This window comes from Stomoxys calcitrans, chromosome 2, assembly GCF_963082655.1.
Source record: "Stomoxys calcitrans chromosome 2, idStoCalc2.1, whole genome shotgun sequence".
Classification (NCBI taxonomy): Eukaryota; Metazoa; Arthropoda; class Insecta; order Diptera; family Muscidae; genus Stomoxys; species Stomoxys calcitrans.
In genome coordinates this window covers 3,041,681-3,064,410 of record NC_081553.1, presented here as the reverse complement: position 1 = coordinate 3,064,410, position 22,730 = coordinate 3,041,681, and the positions used below count along the sequence as shown (strand labels likewise).

Below are 22,730 nucleotides of genomic sequence, written 5' to 3'. Positions count from 1 at the left end.
GCAATGTAGAGGCCTTCTCAATAGTTTCGTTTACGGCTTATTCTGCTTTTATTAATAAATGTTCTTGCATTTACTATACAACATTATTTTTTATTTGCATTTATAGGTAAAACTTTGGACTGTTCTCTCATACAGACACTTGCATATGACATGCATTTAAAAGTCTGAGCTAACCTATTTTGTGTTTTTTTTTTTTGTGTAAGTGAAACGGATATCCGTAGAATTTACACCAAACAAAATATAATTGACCTTGAGTAGGGGGCAATAGGCTTCAATTTCATTTTGGTTTGGCAAAGAGGTGGAAGGTCTGAAAGGAAAAACCATTTTTTCATTTAAATACATTTCTGATAGGTATTTTGTGCATCCGTGCTTATTCACGTTCGTATGAATGTGCCTTTTGGCCTTTGGGTCCTTAGCTGCATCATTGGTGAATTAAATTTGGTTTTGTCTTTTTCAATTTTAATAGATTTTGAAAAAAGACAAACAAAATGGTAGACAAGATAGGAAACAAACATACCTACATACAGAGCCATTTGTATGTTTCACACACAGCTATGTACGAGTACATAACAACATCTACATATTTGTGTATGGACCATATTTCTGCTTATGTAGTGCAATGAGTGTCGACCAATAGTACAAAAGCATCTGAAGGCAGAACATGCGCAATTACCATTGAACAAAGCATCCACGGAGGAAACGGAAACGCCCCCTAAGATATGCCATACATTGTGCTTAACTTTTAATTTTAGAATTCAGTTGCGGCGGGTTACTTTCACACTGCGGATGTGGCAATTTAGTGCGTTTCGAGTGATTTAAAAAAAAATATATATATATGATTTTAATGATTAAACTATAAAGAAGAATGAAACAGGAGTGTGGAAAGTGAAAACCAACCAAACTATAAAAATACACATTTAAAATCTCCAAAGAAATAAAACAAAAAATGGTAGGATTTGAACATTGTTCCATGATTTCAAAAGAATATAAAATAAATAATTAATTTAAAATTTTGGTTTAGACTTATAATTTACTTATATGTTTATACATTCCCGTGCATACTCATTGCCACAAGGAGATGCATTCATCCATAGCTTATAGTGTAGCCCATGTTTTCCATCAGTGTCTCCTTGATGGCCGGCTGCAAGGCTCTTTGCATATATGTTGTCAAAAGACCACGGACACCCATTGAGAATAACTTCTCTAGTTCATCTCTGAAGGCATCATTAACCTCATCGTGATCACCAAACATACCGTTTCCATCATTGCCATTAGAGAAAATATCGGCAAATGCCCGGGCATCAGGTTCCAGCAAATGTTGGACATTTTCATCGGACACTTTGAGTATGTCATCGTTAAAATTCATTTCATCACGCAAACGATCACTCAACGTATGTCTGCCCTGCCGCCGACCATAAGCGCTGCGTTTGCTTCGAAATTGTCGCCGGTAGAAGTTATCTCCATTTGGATCGAAGAGCTCTTGCGAATTGGCATCCGTCCACGCCAAATCTTCATCTCGCATATTTGGGGGTATATAACCTTCACTTCTAATATCGAATATTATACCGGGTGTTAACTGGGATTGCGGTGTTACATGCAAAGAAGGACCCTGTACCTCGTTCTGGTTTTCATTGACAAAGCTGTAACGACGTTTTGAATTTTGTCTTAATTTAATTCCAGTCGGACCTGTCGCAAAAGGAAAAAAAATGTTAAGAGTGTCTTAGTTTATGTTTAAGATTTAAAAATAAAAGTTTTTAGTTCGACCGGCCGAATTTTGTGGTCCCACCGCCATGGGTTCTGCTAAAAAATTCCAATTCATTTCCAAATGAACTTATTTAATTTAAGTACCGAATTTCTGCCAAATCAAGGAAAAGTTTAAGCTTCTAGGGGTTAATAAAACAGTAAGTGCTCGGAAAACTACTGCAGTCTTCAAGGACTCAAGAAATAAATCGGAGATCGGTTTATATGGGAATCATATCAGGTTATACACTGATTTGAACTACTGATGTTGGAAGTCAAATCCGCTCAAGATGTCATATCGAAGAACCAGTTTATATGGGAGCTACATCGAAATCCGAACCGAAACATTTTCTTGGTGGACAAACATAATTTTCACTATCTTTAAAAATCATTTAAAATCATTCGCTTTAATGATGCATGTATGATAACGATATGACGCTATGTCTAGTGAAGCTCACTGTTCCATATTTCACCAAAATTGGGTATGAGCTCAAGTAGTACAATTTGGGTATGAGCCCAAGTAGCATAGGCCTTTCAATACTCAATTTCAATAACTTTTTGCATCCGTTACACATAACAGTGGGTCACCCCTGTAGCCGAGTTGTTAGCATGCTGGTATTACCAGTGCGAGGGGTCGTGGGTTCGTTTTCCACCAGAGGTTTGGCCTGTTGCTACTATGGTGCAGAAATACTTCGATTTACGTCGTTATTGGATCCAAAAAATCGCGATGTAAATCATTCATATAAGTCATACGTCAAAAAACGCAAAAAGTTGTTAATCCTGGGACTCCGGGGTTTTGAGAATTTTTTACACTTCCGAACCAACATTAGAATCGGACTCATTTCCGATATGCCAACCTCTGGAGGTGAGTGTATGTAAATGCAAATTTGGCCATGAACTTTATATAAAGGAACAGGCGCAAACTTCTTACATATCAACGAGTGAACTCGGATTCAAATTTTTAAGCTCAATGACAAGGGACCTCTTTTTATAGCCGAGTCAGAACTGCGTGTCGCAGCTTCTATGGATGGCATACTACCTCATAAATGTCGCACAGTTTCGTGAGTTCATAGTAAAGTTGGCCAAAATTGGAATGGATGAAACTTGGTACAGATATTTTTTATTTTATATTATTTAGGACCAAAAATGGACCATATGCGAGGCTTGCCTTTTATATATCGGGATTAGAGAACACAAACAAAAATATTAATCAATGAAAATGGCTTTATTGTTTTTCAAAATATTCCCCATTAAGATCTATACACTTTTGCATGCCTTTGAACCATTTTCCGAAGCTCTGTTGCCACTCAGATTGAGGTATCTCCAAAACATGCATTCTGAACGCATCATCCGCTTCTTCGGGTGTCGAAAAACGTTGACCTCTCATTTTATTTTTAATGTACGGGAATAAAAAATAAGTCATTCGGAGCCAAGTTAGGACTATACGCCGGATGACTCATTAAATTGATGTTTTGAGTGCTCAAAAATGCAGTTGTTTCGTATTTTTGGAGCATTTTTTCGATTAATCGACACGAGCCTTTTTTTTGAACGATTGACAAATTGTGTGGGATCCAACGCGAACAAATTTTTTTAACGGTCAAATGCTCATGCTAATTTTTGTCTCAATCTCACGATAGGTTACATGACGATCTTGCAATATCAGTTTGCACACAACTTCAATGGTTGTTTGGAACAACAACTGTTTTTGGAGTGAACTATGACCTCGGTTGAATTCACCATACCATCGATAGACACTGGTCCTTGATGGAGCTTCATCGCCAAAAATTGAATTAAGTTCATCGATGCAGTGTTGTTGTTGAGTTTATCCACATCGGAACGATTTAATTCCATTTCTTGGGCGAGATGAATCTTACGTTACTGTAAACAACACAAATAGCGCTCGTATGTCAAAGCATTCTGAGTACGTATACCCTCAAAAACGTCATCCTTTACGATAGAGCTGTCATTTGGCAGATAGCAACACAAGGGTTGTTCAATCCCGAAATAGAAAAGGCAACCCTCGTAGGTCCAGGTTTTGGAATAGGTCCCATACCGATCTTGCGAATTTACTTCCCGAGCCCACAAAATGCTAATGCTTGTTTTGGGCCTCTTTCCAACCATGCCAATCGGATACTTTTTATAAGTTGCCATAAAGACCGATCTCCCGATTTATGGTTTTAGCCTATAAAAACCCTATTTTCAGCCGATTGTGTTGAAATTCGGATTATTTAGTTATCTTATACCTCTCAAAGCCCGTACCTAATATGATCCAAATGAGACCATATTTGGATATAGCTACCATAGGACCGATCTTTCAATTTGGGTCTCGGGACAATAAAATGCATATTTGTCATCCGATGTCGCTAAAATTTGTAACCTCTTGTTTACGACCTCTATCCAAGCCATCTATGAGTACTATAGGGTCATATTTGCGTATAGCTCTTAGAGATCTCAAAACCTTTTTTACTCGATATCTAGTTCGTACATTGTTTTTCTAGGTTGTGGTTAATTTAACATAGAGTTAAGTTTTTTCATTTCCCTTTTTATATGATCTTCAATCCATTCTTTAAGCGCTGACGTTGTATATGCCTCATTTCTCTCTCCCACTTCCAACCATTTGCTAAAGATGTCATATATCTTCAATGATGTGGACACTGAATTGGTAGAAAGTGCTTGTATCGGTTGGGCCTAATCTTGGGCACTCACCACCATGGATTCTGCGAAAAATGTCCACACATTTACTAAGTTGAAGCACACATGTGTAATTACATATCAAATTTTTGCCTAATCAGACAAAAATTTAGGCTTCTAAGAAGATAGAAGACTATTTGGGGGATCGGTTTATATGAGAGCTATATCAGGTTACCGACCCATTTGGACAATACTTACCATGGATATGGAAAGTCAAAATAACTCACATCTTGCAAAATGCCCGCTCTATCGTACAACAATTACGGTTTCCAGGAGCTCAAGATGTCAAATCGGGAGATAGGTTTGTATGGGTGTTATATCAGATTAAGGCCGGATTTGAACCGTACTTGGCATGGTTATTGAAAGTCATAACACAACATTCCTTGCAAAATTTCAGCCAATCGGACATTTGGCAAATTGACACTTCTAGTGGATCAAGAAGTCGAATCGATGAACCACTTTATATGGGAGTTGTCCAATAACATCCCATGGTGGTGGGTTCAAAAAGATTAATAACTCTTGTTGTTGCAGGCAGATGCTGCTGATACTACAGGTTAAGAAACTTGCCGTTTTAGAATTGCACACCTCTTTGGAGAGAAGTTTTACATGGCATAGTACCTCACAAATGTTGCCAGCATTAGGAGGGGAAAACCACCGCTGAAAAATTTTTCTGATGGTCTCGCCAGGATTCTAACCCAGGCGTACAGCGTCATTGGCGGACATGCTAACCTCTGCACAAAAAACTGGGGCGAACGTTTTTGGAGAAATTTTCTACTTAAGTTGGGACTTCAGTTTTGGGTAACAATAAATTCCAAATGATCAATATTTAATTTCAAAAAACATACTGGCACATTATTTTAATAAAAATAACCATCTGACTCACTTTTATACTGACCGTTACTGGAAATATTAAAATGTATGAGAACAGTTTTTAATTTTCTTCATTAAACAAGGAAAAAAGGCATAACTAAAAATTATAAACTTGACATATTGAAACCAAATTTCACATTTACAGTAATACAGAAATGTTCTCTAGCAAATTGCATCCAAAAATATGCATTCTGAATATGTTGACTTTGGCCATTTTTGGCCACGGCCATGACAGTGTGTGTCGCCAGCATTAGGAGGGAAAAACTACCGCTGAAAATTTTTTGTATCGAAAAAAACAATTTCGAGTTTTTATTCGATTTTCTCCGTAAACTGCACGTGGCAAGTCTGATCTTTTGGCTATGTTAAGAGCCTTCTTACCAAAAAAGCTAACAGGCACATCGACCAAAATTCACAAACCAAATAATGAACGACACGAAAAAACCGCGTGTACAACCAAGAGGGTACATCGACCGACGTTTTCTTTGAAACTACTCAGACGGCGTAAATCGAAATTACCAGGAACAATTTTGTTAACGACGTAAATCGAGGTATTATTGTATTCTTCATCTACACTATGACGTCAATTGGGTTGTATCATTTAATCACCGCTTTATTCAATTTATCATTGAGCTGAAACATGTGAAATTTGCCTCTGTCCCTTAACTGACTTGATAAGACTTTGACTGATATGTAGGAGGTACTAAAACATCCCTACTTAATTTCTTGGAAAATTTTAGTAACTACACCTTTCCGATCAAATTTATTTGATACACCGATTATGTTTATTATCTCCCTTTTTATTCTCTATAACACCTTTATCCCATTCTATGTTGTCAACATTGATTTTTTTTGATATCCTACCTTGGCAACCATGGGCAAATACAGAGATAAAGCCCGGTTCGGCAAAATGTGAATCTGTTCGCACCGAAGCTGTTCCAACACGTCTTGACTCTTCGCCACTGACTTTGTCGAAGCCAATTGGCACTGTTCGAAATTCAATGCCGGCGTGTCTCAAACGTAGGATCATATTGCACTTTCCACCCGTGGGCTGCAACACAACCCGGCCGCTCAATGTCAAGTCAGGAAATATAAGTCGTGTATCCAGAGTCGAGTTTTCGGCACTAAACTTGCACTTGTCGATTTCCACCCATCTTGCTGCATTCTCCGAAGGTAATCGAACTCGCAAATCTTCAACATCCACTCGAGCTACTTGCAATTTGTGTGGTTGCCTTTGTGTATGATATTGATATGGGGGACCACTTGTGTAGGTGTTGAGCGCCGCATCAAAATCTAATCTGGAATTTGGGCCATAGCTGCGATTGATGTTTTTTGCATAATACCCCCGGTTAGCAGTTGGACGATAGAAATCATCTGCCCCATCGTCTTCCTGTCCATACAGTGAGTGGTACAAGGCATACGGGGACTGCGGTGGCGAATACGAACGACCAGTTTTCGTTTGATAGCTACGGCGTCTCATGTTTTCCAAAGCATTCTCCAAACGCGTTGAACATCGTTGATGGCTTCGATATGGTTGAGACAATACAGCTGTAATGAATAAAATGAAATGAAATGAAATTAATTGCATCTCTAAATCGATGCCTGACTGACTAGAAGCCTTATGGATTGTAACCCTTCCTTACAATTGGGTTCTATTCATGATTTGGGGGATTAAGCTTAGATTTTGGAAAACATATTTCCTTAATTACAAATAAATCCTTTCAAAGTCTGGGATTTATCAAGCGTTGGAGTAAGCAATTTTCAGACCCCTTAGTAACGAAACAATTATCTATCGTATTTAATTTGTTCGTTCCACTTTGGATAACGTGACCATCCCATTTTGGAAATGAAGCGGGATTTGTCGGGAAAACTAAAAACGCGGGACCCTTGATAACTTCCATATACAATAAGCATTAACAACTTTTAACTTTAAAGCATATTCAATCCAAAATTATGCATTAATTTTACAAAACTAAAATAATGGTTGAAATAAAATCAATTATTTTCATATTTGCATTTGTGCGATATGCCCCTTGCGTAGACATCTTAGCATGAAAAGTCTATGTTTGTCATTTCATTTGTTAGTCTTTTCATATGTTATACCTCGAAATATTGGTCTTAGACCCAATAAAGTATATATTTTCTTGATCCTCGTGAAATTCTAAATCGGTCTAGCCACTTCCGCAAGCCTTTCCCTGCCTCTGTCCGTCCGTCTATCAAAATCACTCTTACTTTGGAACGAGTAAAGGTATCCCCAGCGAATTTTCCACAAATACTTCTAATTTGAGCAAAATCGATCCATTTTTATACCCTCCAACATAGGATGGGGGTATACTAATTTCGTCACTCTGTTTGTAACACTTAAAAATATGCGTCAAAGACTCCATAAAGTATATATCTTCTTGATCGCCGTGAAATTTTAAGTCGAACTAAGCATGTCCGTCTGTCCGTCCGTCTGTCTGTTTGTCGAAAGCACGCTAACTTTTGAAGGAGTAAAGCTAACCGCTTGAACAAATACTTCTTATTAGTGTAGGTCGGTTGGGATTGTTAATGGGCCAAATCGGTCCATGTTTTGATATAGCTACCATATAAACCGATCTTGGGTCTTGACTTCTTGAGCCTCCAGAGGACGCAATTTTCAATTTTTTGTCTGGTATCACTTCCAACAACTGTGCTAAGTATGGTTCAAATCCGTCTATAACCTGATATAGCTGCCATATAACCCGATCTGGGATCTTGGCTTCTTGAAGCCTATATACAAATTTTGGCACATATTTTGTATATAGGCTTCTCCCATGGCCTTAAACATACGTGTGCAATATGGTCTGAATCGATCTATAGCTTGATACAGCTGACATATAAACCGGTCTCCCGATTTTGCTTTATTTTGTTTTGTTTGCCTAAAAAGAGATACTGCGCAAAGAATTCGACAGATGCGATCCATGGTGGAGGTTATATAAGATTCGGCCCGGCCGAACTTAGCACGCTCTTACTTGTTAGAATTAGCTTCCATATAATGGTACGCGTCTAACAACCTCAATCGCTATCAGCTTCACTCGGCGAACTTAGATTCATTGTGTCACCACCGAAAAGATTCAAAAAGTACTAAAGAACACAGACAAAATTCAAGGCAGTGCAATGCCAGACATTAGAATGAAGAAGATAAGAAGCCAACATGCATGACATTGATGGGAGCAAAGCAGGCTGAAGAAGTTCCCTCCAATCTGCCTTTTTAAGCCGCTGTTGTAGTCAATAATGGCGAAAGGACTATGTGCCTGATAAAAATTTAAACAGGAAAAAAAGAGGATAGCCTTTCCTAAAACAATGCAAAAAAAAAATAAATAAAATGTGAAATTGCAAGTAATTCTGTTCACTTTACGAGTCGTCTTCGAATTTCGAACTGCGGAAAAATTTTCGAAATTCGAAAAAATGAATGAGTTACAGCGTTGTTGGCCTTGAAAACGACTTTCAATTTTTACGCCCAAAATAAATTGGTTTTTGCTATGTTTTCCATAGCAACCTTAAGAGTATCACTTCATGTAGCACCTCTACGGAAAGGGATTTTTGTCACAAATCCAACGGACTGAAAAATTGTCAGGTTCGCAAAACTGAGGAAGTTACAGCAGTTGCAAACTCACGTTAGCCATAGTCCTGTACCTACTGCCGCAATGTTAGGTTCACAAGCGTCTATAATGCGTAAGTCCGCCATGAGTGCAGCGCGACGACAAAGTTCTGAAATTGCGATTGCTTGTCAGGAACCCTATTCGTAGTGAGAACGGTAGCTCCACCCATCTAGGAGGGGTCCCCTGAACACACCAAGTTACCTCATATCGGGGTATTGCACCAACTTTATCTTTCGGGGATGTACGTTAATCCCATTAGCAAATCTTGGCAGCATACTATTTGCAGTTTGAACAGCCACACACCAAGATTAAATCGTCATCCTTTGAGCCCTTTCTTTTCAAATGATTGGAAAATCGCACAATTTTCCAAGAACCTCAAAAAGGGGTACAAAAACCGTCCTTGTGGTGATTGAGCTTTAATCATAATATTCCTATTTGAGCTCTTGGTTGGTGGTACGCTTATTATCCTGCCCATCAAAACGAACTATATTCAAGAGGAATCCTCATGTGCACCAGAGAGTCATGCATTTGGCACATCTGATGTGACACCCACCTATGATGTTGGCAACAGTTCCAGCCCAATTGAGCCAGAACTACCCTGGTCTGCCCATGGTAGCTTTTTTGTCGCTGCAATAACCAAGTGAAAACTATTTAAACCTGCCATCTTGGTGGTTTTGTGGAGCTAATGGGAATTTGAAAATTTTATAATTTGTTTTTTTCTTGCTTGACACTTATTAATAAACTTCTATCTTTTTGCTCTGATTGGTCGAAGCAAATTTGCCGTAAATTTTAAATGTTACGGCGAATCGAATTTTTACGCTCCGTATACAAATTTTCACATATCAAGTTCCCATAAAAATTTGCTTTGTTGTAGCAGTTCGCCGATGCGGCCACCTTATAAATACGCCTTGCATCCAATCATATCAAAGTCTGATTTCCATAGATATTTATGTTTTCATTAAAAACTATTAAAAAAATTTAATCACCTTCAATATTTTTGAGGTAGGGGTTCTAGTGGCCTTCCACCCTTCGAAATTTGCACCATTTAATTGACTTAGACTTATTTAAGTGAGTGACGATTTTGTGACGTTTTCTTTTCGAAAATTCTTAAAGATTTTGACATTTTTTTTTAATTTGGAAGATTTTTTGCGAAAAAACCTGGAGAGCCACAAAATTTGCGTTTTTGTTTTTGGGGACGCTCAAATATACATTTAGTTAAGCTCAACCAATAAAATTGAGTTATTTGAATTTGACTTACCTCGCGATATATTGGAACCAAAAACTACGTAAATCGAGGTATTACTGTATATAAACGATTCTTATCAGCTACACGCTTAAGATAGGTACATTGCTTTTAATTTTCCTTTTGGTATCTTCACGTAGGTTTAGATTAAGGATTTTTTTTATATTTTCCCCGCATTTAAATGCCGCAATTATGGGACTTTTTTTTACGGAAGCAAAACAGGTTTAGCCGAATTGGGAAGAATTTCTGAGTCGATCTATTCCCTGCCAAAGTAGTGGTCATCTCTGGACAATTCTAAATAGCTTACGTTTTTCTTATTTTAAATATTTTAAAATTCAATAAAAACCCATACAACATGTATTATAGTATAATAGGTGTGGAACAGATTGTTACAAAAATTATAAAGAATCTTCAAGAGTAGTGTTGGTGTTAGTGATATCTCTTTCACCGATTTTAAAACAAGTAAGATTTATTCTTTGAGACGCGCTACAAAAAAAAAAAAATCCGTGGTTCTTAATAGTTTTCCAATAATTGCAAATTACATTTACACAAATATATATATAACCCAGGATTCACTAATAGAAGGTTAGGTCACATGCAAAACACAAAGTGGATAGGCCCCATAAACATCATTAAGGATGTCAAATCTGACGATTGAAAATGTCATCATATAGGAGAAAACGTAAACAAAGAATGAATGTAAAAAGAGAACAGGTTGACATCCTCAATGCCAAGTACTGCCAAATATTAAAAAAAAAAGTATATCGGCTGATCGCTTGGCTTAACCTTATTCAGTGAATCCTGTATATAACCATAAAATGTTTATTTTCAACAGCTTTGAATAACATCAAAGTTTTAGAAATCAGTGAAAACTAAAAATTTTAGTTTTAGTCGGTAAAATGTATCGCGGTTCGTTTACGCAGTACCGCGAAAAGGAAGCGGATGTGAGTTTCAAGTCATGAATCTTCTGGAAAGTTGCCGTAGTCTCAAAAAATATTCAAACGGCAGCAAATAGTTAAGAAAGGGAATGCCACATTTTATAAACATTTTAAAAAAAATATTTTTTAAAAATTTTGCCCTTCAACATTCCACTAAGGAACAGGGGCAAACTTCTCACATATCAATGAGTGCAGTCCGATTCATGTTTAAGCTCAATGATAAGGGGCCTCCTTTTTATAGCCGAGTCCGAACGGTGCTCCGCTGTGCGACACCTCTTTGGAGAGAAGTTTTACATGGTATAGTACTTTACAAATGTTGCCATCATTAGGAGCGGAAAACCATCGCTGGCAATTTTTTCTGATGGTCTCACCAGGATTTGAACCCAGGCGTTCAGCGTCATAGGCGGACATGCTCTGCCATACGGTATTAAAATTATTTTATAAATTAACTCATAATTTTGATGATTTTCAAAATTTCCATATGTCGAGTTTATTTTTCGCTTTGATTCGTAAGCAACTTATTGTATATCAATCGTACATTCCAACTAAAAGCAAGTTAGTAAACCTAATTTCCCAACAGTTAGTATATACATATATATATTTTTTACTTTTCAGGAACTTATTTAATTTCACATTTTGGAAGGTATTTTATGGAAACTTATTTCATTTAGTCACTTTGGGTATTTGGACTTCGATTGTATAAAGCGGAAATAGAAACTTTTCTTTGGGGGAACTCACTTCCCTTCAACAGCAGGAAACAAAACTGTTGTGTTTATAGAACTAAGTCTTTATACCAGCTTCTTCGGACATGCTTGCTTAATCTGGGTTATTTCAAATCGTTTGTTAAGAGTTTCACTGTTACAGCTACCTTTAAAGTCACTCATTTATTTAATTTCTTCATTTTTAAACAAGGGAGCTGGCACAGATAGAGTTTTTTTTTTGTATTTGTTGCAGTTATTTTATTTTGAATTTTTGTTTGTTTGTTTTTTTTTTTTTATAAGTTCCGCAAAATGTAGTATTTTATTTGAAATCTTCCATTTGCTGAAAAATTAAAATCGAATTTAAGGTAATCCGTTTACCTTGGAACAGTCCGCCGCATAGCAGGATGAAAGTAAGTGTTAAAGACGATTTTGAATCGATATCATAGACTTTTCTCGAATTATATTTGCCGAAAACTTTTGCTAGGAAATTCATTTTACATCCCAGTTCAATTTATTCACACTTGGGATTTTATTCAAACGAAAGAAGCGAAGAAAACAAACTTAATGACAGCGAGCTAACAGGGCTAAGAGTAATTTTGTGAACTGTTTGCGACTGCAACTGCGATGGAAATGCTAGGTGATCTGGTCGCTCACTAACACCAATAACACCACCATCATCAACTCGGGCAACCATTCCACCAAGTGACGGCGGTATCTACCAACGCCACAAAAGTGGATCATCACCAGTGCGACGTCGATGATCAGTTTCATTCATTCATTCGCAAACTTGCGTTCAGCGTTTCTTTCTTTACGGTTGAAATTTTTTTCGAGGCTTTGCCTTGCCATCATGGTGGCACATGTGTGAATGAATGTTCCATGTATATATGTTTGCGAGCTTTGGGGCATGTGAGTAGGTGCTTTTCTGGCTTTTCCAAAAGCAGGCGAACCCTGCGCCAGCGAGTGTCACTTTGGCAGAGCGGGCGTCTTCGTCATCAGTGAAAGTGTTTTCCATACTTGAACGATTGCATGCGTTGTTAGTCACCGTCAGCAGAATCGCTGATGTTTTCTTTTTGGTGTAATTATTCTCCCATCGGTTGTTTGTGAAAATGAAGAAGAAATATTTAAAACTTTTTCGCTGCCATGAACCAGCCATCCAACCATCGAAATAACAAAAACAAAAAAAAAACGAATTATAATTAGCTCCGTTTGGTCTCTCACATGGTGGAAGAGTTGATGAATTTTGTAATCCATTGCGATAATGGCAATAAAATTTTGCAGTATCGTCGCCCCCAGATCATAAAAGACGCAATGGATGAGTTTTTGCCACCATGCACAACCGACCATAGTTAGAGAGAAGGGCCCGAGAAAAGTGTTTTTGCGTTCCATAAGATAGGCAAACTTCTTAATACTCCACTAGAATACAAAATTTTGCATAAAATTTAGCTAGTGTTAATCGGATAATCTGAGTTAGACTATTTACAATTACAAAATTCATAAAAACCATATAATAATTCCCAATAAGTTCTTTAGTCTAATAAAATATTTCCAAATTTCCTAAACCGATTTGGCTCATACTCATGCATATTACTACACCCAACGAAATTTACTATTGCCAAAATGATAGTTTTTCACTGACTGTTGTTTTTGCAAACACTGGGCCGCTGATTTAGCAAACATTTCAGTCGGCTATTTAAACTAACAATCCTTTGTTTTCCTTTGGAAATCCGTCCATGTTTTATAAAGCTGCACTAAATACAAAAACCCATCTCCCGATTTGACTTCTTGAGCCTTATGAGGGCGTAATTCTTATCGGATTTAAGTAACTTTTCGTACGTGACGTTTTGTTGTGACTTCCGCTCGATCCAAAGCTGCCACATAAACCGATCTCCCGATGTGGCTACCATAGCCTCCAGAGGGCGCAATTCTTATCCAATTTGGCTGAAATTATGCACATTGTGTTTTGATCTGACTTCCAATGTTTTCAGTATGGTCCAAATGGATTTAAAACCTAAGATAGCTGCCTACAAGCTACACTCAGAGAAATTTGTTAGTAAAAACATCAAAAATGTTTGCTGCAACAACAGAAGTCTGCTAAAAATGGGACAATAATAATTTTTTGCCAAAACAGAAAACATTTTCTGCTGTTTTCAAATGGTAAAAATTTAAAAATTGCATAAATTTTGTTTGTTTTATCATATATTATAAATTTAAAGGCTTATAGAGCAAAATTTATTTGCAGTATTCTACGAAATTTTGCAAAAATTTAAAAAAAAAAAACAGTAGAAAAAATAACTACCTTTATCATATTTATGCTTTTAAATAAAATTGCCTAAAATTCATATTAGTATTTAAAAAAATGCTTCAATAGATGTTTAAGACTCCAAAATTTGTGTATGGTTTCATTCAAAAGTGGAAAATTGTTATTTTAGTATCAGCAGACTAATTTCTCTGGGTATATGTAAAACCTTTATCCCCAAAAAGGTGTCGCACGGCGGCACGCCTTTCGGACGCGGCTATTTAAAGGAGGTCCCTTATCATTGAGCTAAAACTTGAATCGGCCAACAGTCATAGATATGTTAAAAGTTTGCCCCTGTTCCTGCCATATAAACCGATCTTCAGATTTGACATTTTGAGCCTTTAGAAGACGACATGACCGGCCACTTTGATTGAAAATTTGGCACGTAGCGTTTAACAATTACGCTAAGTATGATCTAAAATGCTTCATAACTTGATATAGTGGTCAACTCCAAAGAGATGTTGAATCTTTAAAGTTCAAACTCAACAAGCAAACTGAATCATTTGAGACAGATGAAGAAGAGCTCCAACAAGAAATAGGTCGTTTTGATTCTCAACCTCCAAATTCTTCCGAAAACTGCAACAGTGCAGTAGCATCGCCCTACGAATGGCAAACAGTCAGACGAAACAAGCGAGCAAACGAAAGCCCAGAGCATGTTATTAATAATAACACCAAAAAACAAGCCACTACCCAAAAATATTGGTTGAGTAAGACTCCTCAAACTGCCAACCAATATGCGGATCTGGATAATGACGACGGGTCTCAACCCAACTCTAATCCGCCTCAAATTCTTTACAAACCTCCGCCTATATTTGTTGAGAAGGTTGCTAACATACAACCTTTAATATCCATGCTAAAACAAACTGTTCCAAACCAATTTGAAATAAAAACCCTGCGAAATGAACAGGTCAAGATAATGCCAAAAGACCACGAAACTTATAAAAAAATTATTGGTGAACTAGAAAAGAAAAACACTGAGTTCTTTACTTACAAACCAAAATCTGAAAGGGGATTTAAAGTAATCTTGCGAAATATGCACTCAACAGCAAATATAGACGACTTGAAAAACGAGCTCTCCCAACTTGGACATGAAGTCAAAAATATATGGAATATAAGAAGTCGTTATACAAAGGTTCCGCTTCCTCTGTTTGAGGTCGAATTGAGCACCAAGCCCAACAATAAAGATATATATTCCGTAACAAAACTTATGTCATGCGTTATTAGATTTGAGCCTCCGCGTCCTAAGAAAATAGTCCCTCAATGCTCAAACTGTCAACAATACGGCCATACAAAGTCATATTGCAAGAAAAAATCAGTCTGCATTAAGTGTGCTGGACACCATGAATCAAAATCATGCGAACGCAAAAACTGGGCAGACGAGGTAAAGAGCGCCTTATGTAATGGTAATCACCCAGCAAATTATAAAGGATGTTCAATTTATAAGCAAATTTACTCCCAACATTACCCCTCTCTTAGAAACACGAGAGAGAGTCAACAGCCTGAAACCCGAACTTTGACGACGAACCCCACATATTCAAGCGCTGCTAGAAGAACAGATTTTCCGCAAACCTCACAACAAAACACCCAAATTCAGCCACAAAATCTTCAAACGGATCGAAGTCCGCAAGTATCCGAAATACATGAAATGTTAAGCAATTTAGGAACACTTATGCAGCAGATGACAAGCCTTCTTATGAGTCTAACTTCAAAATTAACACAAATCTAATAATGAACTTTCTTAATATAGTGTTCTGGAATGCCAACGGTCTGGCACAACATACCTTAGAAGTGAAAAACTTTTTGTCTTCTAATCAAATAGACATACTTCTTGTGTCAGAGACACATTTTACCAGCAAGCATCACTTTTGTATCCCCCAATACGATTTTTACCACGTTATGCACCCATCTGGAATGGCACGTGGTGGTTCAGGAATCTTGATAAAGCAATCCATTAAGCATCACCAAGGAACCCACTACAGCTCCGATATAATTCAGGCAACAAACATCATAGTAGAAAGCATGCAAGGACCTTTAACAGTGTCATCAATCTATAGTCCACCAAAACATACCATCAAAAAAGAAAATTATATTAATTTCTTTAAGACATTAGGAAGCAAATTCATAGCTTGTGGAGACTACAATGCCAAGCACACAATATGGGGATCACGTCTTAATACGCCGAAAGGCCGACAGTTATACTGGGCTATAAAAGAACTTAATCTTCGGGTTATTTCACCATATTCTCCAACATATTGGCCGTCAGATCTGAATAAAACCCCAGATCTTATAGATTTCTGCGTTTCCAAAGGGATTTCAGCTGGCTCCGAAAAATGTTTTTCAAGCCACGATCTGTCTTCTGATCACACACCAGTCTTTCTATCATTGCACGCACAGCATATACCCCAAGATCAAAAATGTAAACTTCACAATAATAAGACTAACTGGCATTATTTTCGTTACCTAGTCAGCAAAACATTACATCAAAATTTACCTTTAAAATCAGATCAAGACATTTCTTACGCCGTAGACCACCTAGTGCAAACTATACAGAGCGCTTCATGGAACTCTACACCCAAGAAAAGTTTCATAGAATCATACAAATACCCTGCCTTTATACAGAGAAAAGTTAAAGAAAAGCGCAAGGCGAAAAAACGTTGGCAAAAAACAAAATCACCAGAGAACAAACGAAAACTTAATAAAGCAACTGCAGATTTGCAAAAGTTATTAAAATGCGTAGATAATAACCATATTGAACAAGAAATCCAAAATCTTGGGCCAACAAAGTCAACAGACTATTCTCTATGGAAAATCACGAAAAAACTCAAAAATGAGCCAAAAATCAATTACCCAATTCGAAAGTCTGGTAACTCGTGGACAAAAAGCAACTTAGAAAAAGCCTACACATTTGCCAATCATTTATACGATGTTTTCACCCCAAATAGCTCGGAAGAACCGCCCAAATGCTTGGAAACTTTCTTAAATGAACCTCATCAGCTTGACCTGCCAATAAAGAAAATTTCAAAAGCCGAAGTCTCACATGCAATAAAGATTCTAAAACCTGGTAAGGCTCCTGGCTATGACTTAATAACCCCTAAAATACTCAAAGAACTCCCTAAAGAAGGTACTGACTTCATTACGTTCATATTCAATGCCTGTTTAAAGCGCTGCTTCATTCCGCCCCAATGGAAAGTTGCCCAAGTCACAATGATCCAGAAAACTGGAAAACCATCCGATCAAGTCAAATCATATCGACCAATAAGCCTACTGCCAATAATTTCAAAGGTATTCGAATCTCTATTTCTTAAGAGACTAATGCCAATAATTGAGGAAAATAACTTGATACCAAATCATCAATTCGGATTTAGAAAGAATCACGGGACTACTGAACAAATCCACAGATTAGTGGAAACCATAAATTCTGCATTTGAATCAAAGCAGTACTGTACTTCCGCATTTTTAGACATCTCGCAAGCCTTTGACAAGGTATGGCATGAGGGTCTTCTCTACAAGGCAAGGAAACTTCTTCCAATAAATTACTATCTATTAATTAAATCATATATTCAAAAAAGAATGTTCTTCGTCCAAGAGGCCGATGAAATGAGTGATTTAAAATCTGTCAGAGCTGGGGTACCACAGGGGAGTGTGATGGGCCCAATCTTATATATCTTGTTCACATCTGATCTACCACAGACAGAGAACGCAGTGGTGGGTACATTCGCTGATGACACCGCTGTGCTAGCTGTTAATAAAAATCCACAAATAGCAAGCAATATGCTTCAAACCTACCTAAATACTTTGTGCGAGTGGCTGAAACACTGGCGTATAAAACCAAATGAAACTAAGTCTATACACGTAACATTCACACTTAACCACGGAAACTGCCCTCCAGTTCAATTGAATGAAGTCCAACTCCCGCAGGCGAATGAGGCGAAATATCTGGGACTATACTTGGACAAGAAACTAACTTGGAAAACGCACATAAAAATAAAAAGAAAAGCTTGTGATATACAACTACAAAAAATGAATTTTCTGATTGGACCAATTTCCAAGTTATCCTTAGAAAATAAGATACTTATATACAAATGCATTATAAAACCAATCTGGACATACGGTATCCAGCTATGGGGAACCGCTTCACATACAACAATCAAACTACTACAGCAACTACAATCAAAAACATTACGCAAAATTGCAGGTGCACCATACTACATAACTAATAAGCGACTACACGAGGAATTAAATATAAAAACTGTCCAGGAAGAAGTATTGTCACAACTCCAAAATTATAAATTGAGAATTCAACAACATCCAAACCCACTAGCAACAAACCTGATGAGGAACACTGAAACATTTAAGCGGCTCAAAAGAAAAGCACCGCAAGACCTACTGTAAATTTTTAACTCCACTTTAATGATGCATAAATAAATTTTATACGTGGGCCAACCACTGGGTTGGCACCATTAGTAATTATAATATACAAAATAATGTCGATAATAATGTAAATATCTATACTAAGATAGAAAGCATTAATAAAAATGAATTAAAAAAAAAAAAAAACTTGATATAGCACTCATATAAACCGATCGCCCGATTTAAGCCTCTAGAAAGCGTTATTACTATCCCATTTGGCTGAAATTTTGAATGTCCGGAACATTAAATAACCCGAAGTCACTTGACCTTCGTGGTGGTACATTAAATGAGATTAAGCTTAATAGATTTATCCTGAATAAACTAACAATAGTTGGCACGTTTGTTTGTTGTTTCAGCAAACATTTCTGCCATAAATTTGGAAGTTGTTAAGTTTGTTCCATGTGTACCTGGCCATACATCAGCCTTAGTTTGAACGATGCACTCGTCTTGTTAAAATATGTTCATAATTCTTCTTTCGTAACACTACTAAACTAACTAAAATTTTCCATGAGCATTCCACAAGAGAACAGGGGATACTTCTCTCACATCAATGAGTGCTGTCCAATTAAAGTTTAAGCTCAATAATAAGGAACATCCGTTTATATGCCTAGTCCGATCGGCGCGCCGCAGTGCGACACCACTTGTTAGAGAAGTTTTAACACGGCAGCAACTGCCACTACCTGTATATTAATATATCTTGGGTATAACCACCAGGCGTTCGGCGTCATAGGCGGACATGCTAACCTCTGCGCCACGGTGGCTTCCAATCGCAACACATGTGTGTGTTTATTATCATTACATTAATTGATTCTTCTATTAAAACTAACGCTTAAGCCAGGTACTTAATTACGTTTATAGCAAGCAACAGACTTTTTAGCAGTCAGCCTGCTGTTCTGAAGTTGCAAACAATTTGCAATAACAGCAGAACTACTGCGAAGAGATGTTACAAGTTCATAATCCCGCATATGAGGGTATAATAATTTTTCACTGTATCTAAATTTTCGCACAAAATCTCTCCATATACTTTCGATGTATAAACTGCATATAGTCTAATCAAAAACTGCACCGCCATAGCTACTTCATCATTTCTTCCATAAGTTTTTAATAGGGAAATAAAAGAACTTGTATACTTTTTACTATTGCCGCTACGGTTACTGCGACAAAGACTTTGAAAAACTCATGTATGATGATATTTTCATGAATTAAGTATTTCCCCAGGCCTAATACGAATCTCGTGCCATGTCTTTATGGTTGCACGGTTGATGATGATGTGTTTCGTCTGCCACTTAGCCACAAAGGTACACTTGAAAAATAACTATCAGTTATGTTGGATTGACTTATAAAAGCTTGGTTTAAGAATTAAAAACCTTTAGCAAAAAGTAATAATAAGTTGTCAAATTTACACGTGTAGGGTTGTACATGTCGTGTGATACAGACGAAACTAACATATGAAAATCACTTTTCAAAAAAGCACATGGAATTTTTTTTCGATTAGATCGTGCTTTATTCCTTCTGACAAAAAAAGAAAGAAATCAGCTGTTTTTGTTGTCAGTCGAATGTAAGCTACCCCAAATTAAAATGTTTTCACAAATTTATGATTTAACCAGCTTTCTCACAACATTAACAATTTTTACACATAAAAAATTAGCTTTTGCTAAAATTTTTAGGTTATGTCATACGAAAATAACATACAAGAGTTATAGCAAAAATTATGAATTGTATGTAAATTGACAATTTTGACAAACATTTTCAATTAAATGTGAATACAAAAAATGCCGTGTAATAGAGCCTCTAGTGAAATGTTCATGGACAAATAAGCAAACATTTCCAATATACATAAATAAATACCTCATTTTATTTCCATAATCTTCATCTTTTTTGGTCACGTTTCGTATGTATCCAGCTCTTTCATTTATATGAACATATTGCGGATTTTTCTGTTTTCCACTCCTCAAATGAACATAATTACAAATCACTTTTTCCCTTCCCTTCTTTCTTGGTCAACTTTTTTTTCCTTCAACCATTTGTTTTCTAGAATTACTTCGGAGATGCGCAAAATTAAAATATGATTGTATGGGAGAGAAGCAAGAAATTTTGTTTTTGCTTTCAGTGGTGTTCGGATTACATGTGTGTGAAAGAGAACACTATATCGTCTTGTTTATTATAGAAACAGATACATGCTGCTTATGCTATTAAGTAAAAATGTTATTTCATGGAATTTAAAATTTACTAAAAGTTTTTACCAAGCACATGTCGTGATTCAAAGTTTCAATATAAAAAATATTTCTACTAATCAATACCATGTTTAATAGGTCTATATTTGTTCTGTGTTATAATGACAGACGTGTTTTATTAACACAATCATATATGTTATTAAAATCGACATTATTAACTTGCATAACACGAGGAGGTTAAAGTTTATGTATCATATATTAATGTAAATCAAAATTTTCGTCGTGTACTATAAATTGTCGTCGACAATTTTGTTGTACATCCCCCTTTCACACGCTCAAAGTTGCATATGTGAGAAACAATTACAAAACACAGTTAAAAAATTTAACATTTTGAAAAACAATTTGTTGCAAATTGGCATGTTGATGTTGCGTTAGCTGTTGCAATTAAATGTCTTCTCCATTCTCCCTCGCAGTACATGACTCTAAAAAATTTGTTCAAGTATAGGCACTATGAAGCATTGCCAATATTCACCATCCACTTACGCACGGTGGGGTGACAAACAAATTTAGTAGAAACAAGTAAAAAGTGCTAAGTTCGGCCGGGCTGAACCTTGGAAAGCGACCATATTGGTTTCTGCCAACAATTTCCAAAAATTATGTACATATGTACAAAATGTCTGCCAAATCAGGCAAAACTTGAAGCATCTATGAGTCGTAGAGGAGAGTACCGTGGCGTAGAGGTTAGCATTTCCGTCGACCGCCCGGGTTCAAATCATGGCGTGAACATCAGAAACATTTTAAGCAGTGGTTATCCTCTTAATAATGCTGGCTACATTTGTGAGGTACTATGCTATGTTAACACTTCTCTACCAATTGATGTCGCTAAGCGACACGCCTTTCCGACTCGGCATAAAAAGGGAGGCCCCTTTTGATAGAACTTAAAAATGTATCGAACTGCACTCATTGATATGAGAGAATTATCCCCTGTTCGTAAATGGATTGTTCATGGGAAATTTAGTATTTAGTATGAGTCGTAGAAGAGTAATCGGACAATCGGTTTATATGGGAGCTATAACACGTTATAGACGGGTTTGAACGATATATACCACGAATGATGAATGTCATAATAAAACATAGCGTGTAAAATTTCAGTCAAATCGAGTAACAATTGCGGCTTTCAGGAGTTCAAGATGAAAAATCGAGAGTTCGGTTTATATGGGAACTATATCTGGTTATTGAACTATACATAACGCAGATGTGGGAAGTCTCAAAATAACACAAAGTGCAAAGAGCCAAATCGGTTAACAATTGCGGCTTCCTGAGGCTGAAGAAGTAAAACCGTGAGATCGGTTTATATGAGAGCTATATCAGGTTATATACCGATTTGTGCCATACTAACCACGGGTATTGAAAGTCATTACTAAACAATTTGTTGAAAATTCTAGGGCCTCAAGAAATCAAATCGGTTTATATGGGGGCTATATCAAAATCTGAACCGATATGGCCCATTGGCAATACCCAACGACCTACATAAAAAACAAGTAGGTGAGCTGAGGCATCAACACTTTCAAAATTTCAATTTTGTAAATTTATCGACTTAAGGAACTTCGGCGACTTATATCTCTGAAACGGCTAAGTCCAAAAACCAACGTTATCAAATTTGGCAAAAATTGGTACAGATTTAGATATAGCTCCCAGCAGTACGTGTTAACGTCTTCCAATTGTGCTTCAATTTTGGGAATTGGTGGTGCCGCAAAAAAAATCGAAAATTTTTTCCTTTTGAGATAAAACCACCCTTATATATACTTTATGGGGTGTTATAACGGAATGACAAGATACCCCCATCCAATGGTGGTTTGTATCTAAAGAAATTTTGTAAGTCGAATATCTCCAAAACAGGAAGATATATTTGGCACAGAAAAGAATAATAATAATTACCTGTTTGACCAAGAAATTCCAAAAATTTAATTTTTCACATATTTGATTTTTTAAATCTATTACTTTTGACAAAAGAATCGGTCGTTGACATATGCTGCTTCAAATATAT

The 22,730-nt window shown here is 36.7% G+C and overlaps 2 protein-coding genes across 6 annotated transcripts in view; one reads left to right on the top strand and one right to left on the bottom strand.

The window, feature by feature from the left end:
- Positions 1 to 818: 818 nt before the first annotated feature.
- LOC106091926 (ETV5-related protein Ets96B) overlaps positions 819 to 22,730 on the top strand; it is a 49,556-nt gene continuing 27,644 nt past the window's right edge. Inside the window, exon 1 of one of the 3 annotated variants that reach the window (XM_059363066.1) lies at positions 819 to 949. In XM_059363066.1, coding sequence (XP_059219049.1) covers positions 947 to 949 — 3 coding nt within the window. In that variant the 5' untranslated portion in view covers positions 819 to 946. Of the gene's footprint in view, positions 950 to 12,019; positions 12,214 to 22,730 lie in introns of those variants that run through there. The other 2 variants (XM_013258633.2, XM_013258632.2) reach the window with 2 other exon arrangements.
- On the bottom strand, positions 951 to 22,691 carry LOC106091928 (uncharacterized). 3 transcript variants are annotated; one of them, XM_059363067.1, is made up of 3 exons: positions 22,622 to 22,691; positions 6,163 to 6,846; positions 951 to 1,686 (listed from the first exon to the last, which is right to left on the bottom strand). In XM_059363067.1, exons 2-3 carry the CDS (start codon positions 6,776 to 6,778, stop codon positions 1,085 to 1,087), a joined length of 1,218 nt encoding a protein of 405 aa, XP_059219050.1. In that variant the 5' UTR covers positions 6,779 to 6,846; positions 22,622 to 22,691; the 3' UTR covers positions 951 to 1,084. The 3 variants fall into 3 exon arrangements, with proteins under 3 accessions (XP_059219050.1, XP_013114088.2, XP_059219051.1); XM_013258634.2 differs by lacking the exon at positions 22,622 to 22,691 and adding an exon at positions 12,182 to 12,540; XM_059363068.1 differs by lacking the exon at positions 22,622 to 22,691 and adding an exon at positions 9,475 to 9,562.

What these genes read in the sequence shown, in the direction of transcription:
- LOC106091928 (XM_013258634.2), bottom strand. Translation starts at nt 12,296, where the DNA reads ATGAATTTCCTAGCAAAAGTTTTCGGCAAATATAATTCGAGAAAAGTC. An exon ending in ATGCGGCGGACTGTTCCAAG is followed by an intron (nt 6,847 to 12,181) that starts GTAAACGGATTA and finishes TATTCATTACAG; the next exon opens with CTGTATTGTCTCAACCATAT. An exon ending in ATTTGCCCATGGTTGCCAAG is followed by an intron (nt 1,687 to 6,162) that starts GTAGGATATCAA and finishes CTTTTGCGACAG; the next exon opens with GTCCGACTGGAATTAAATTA.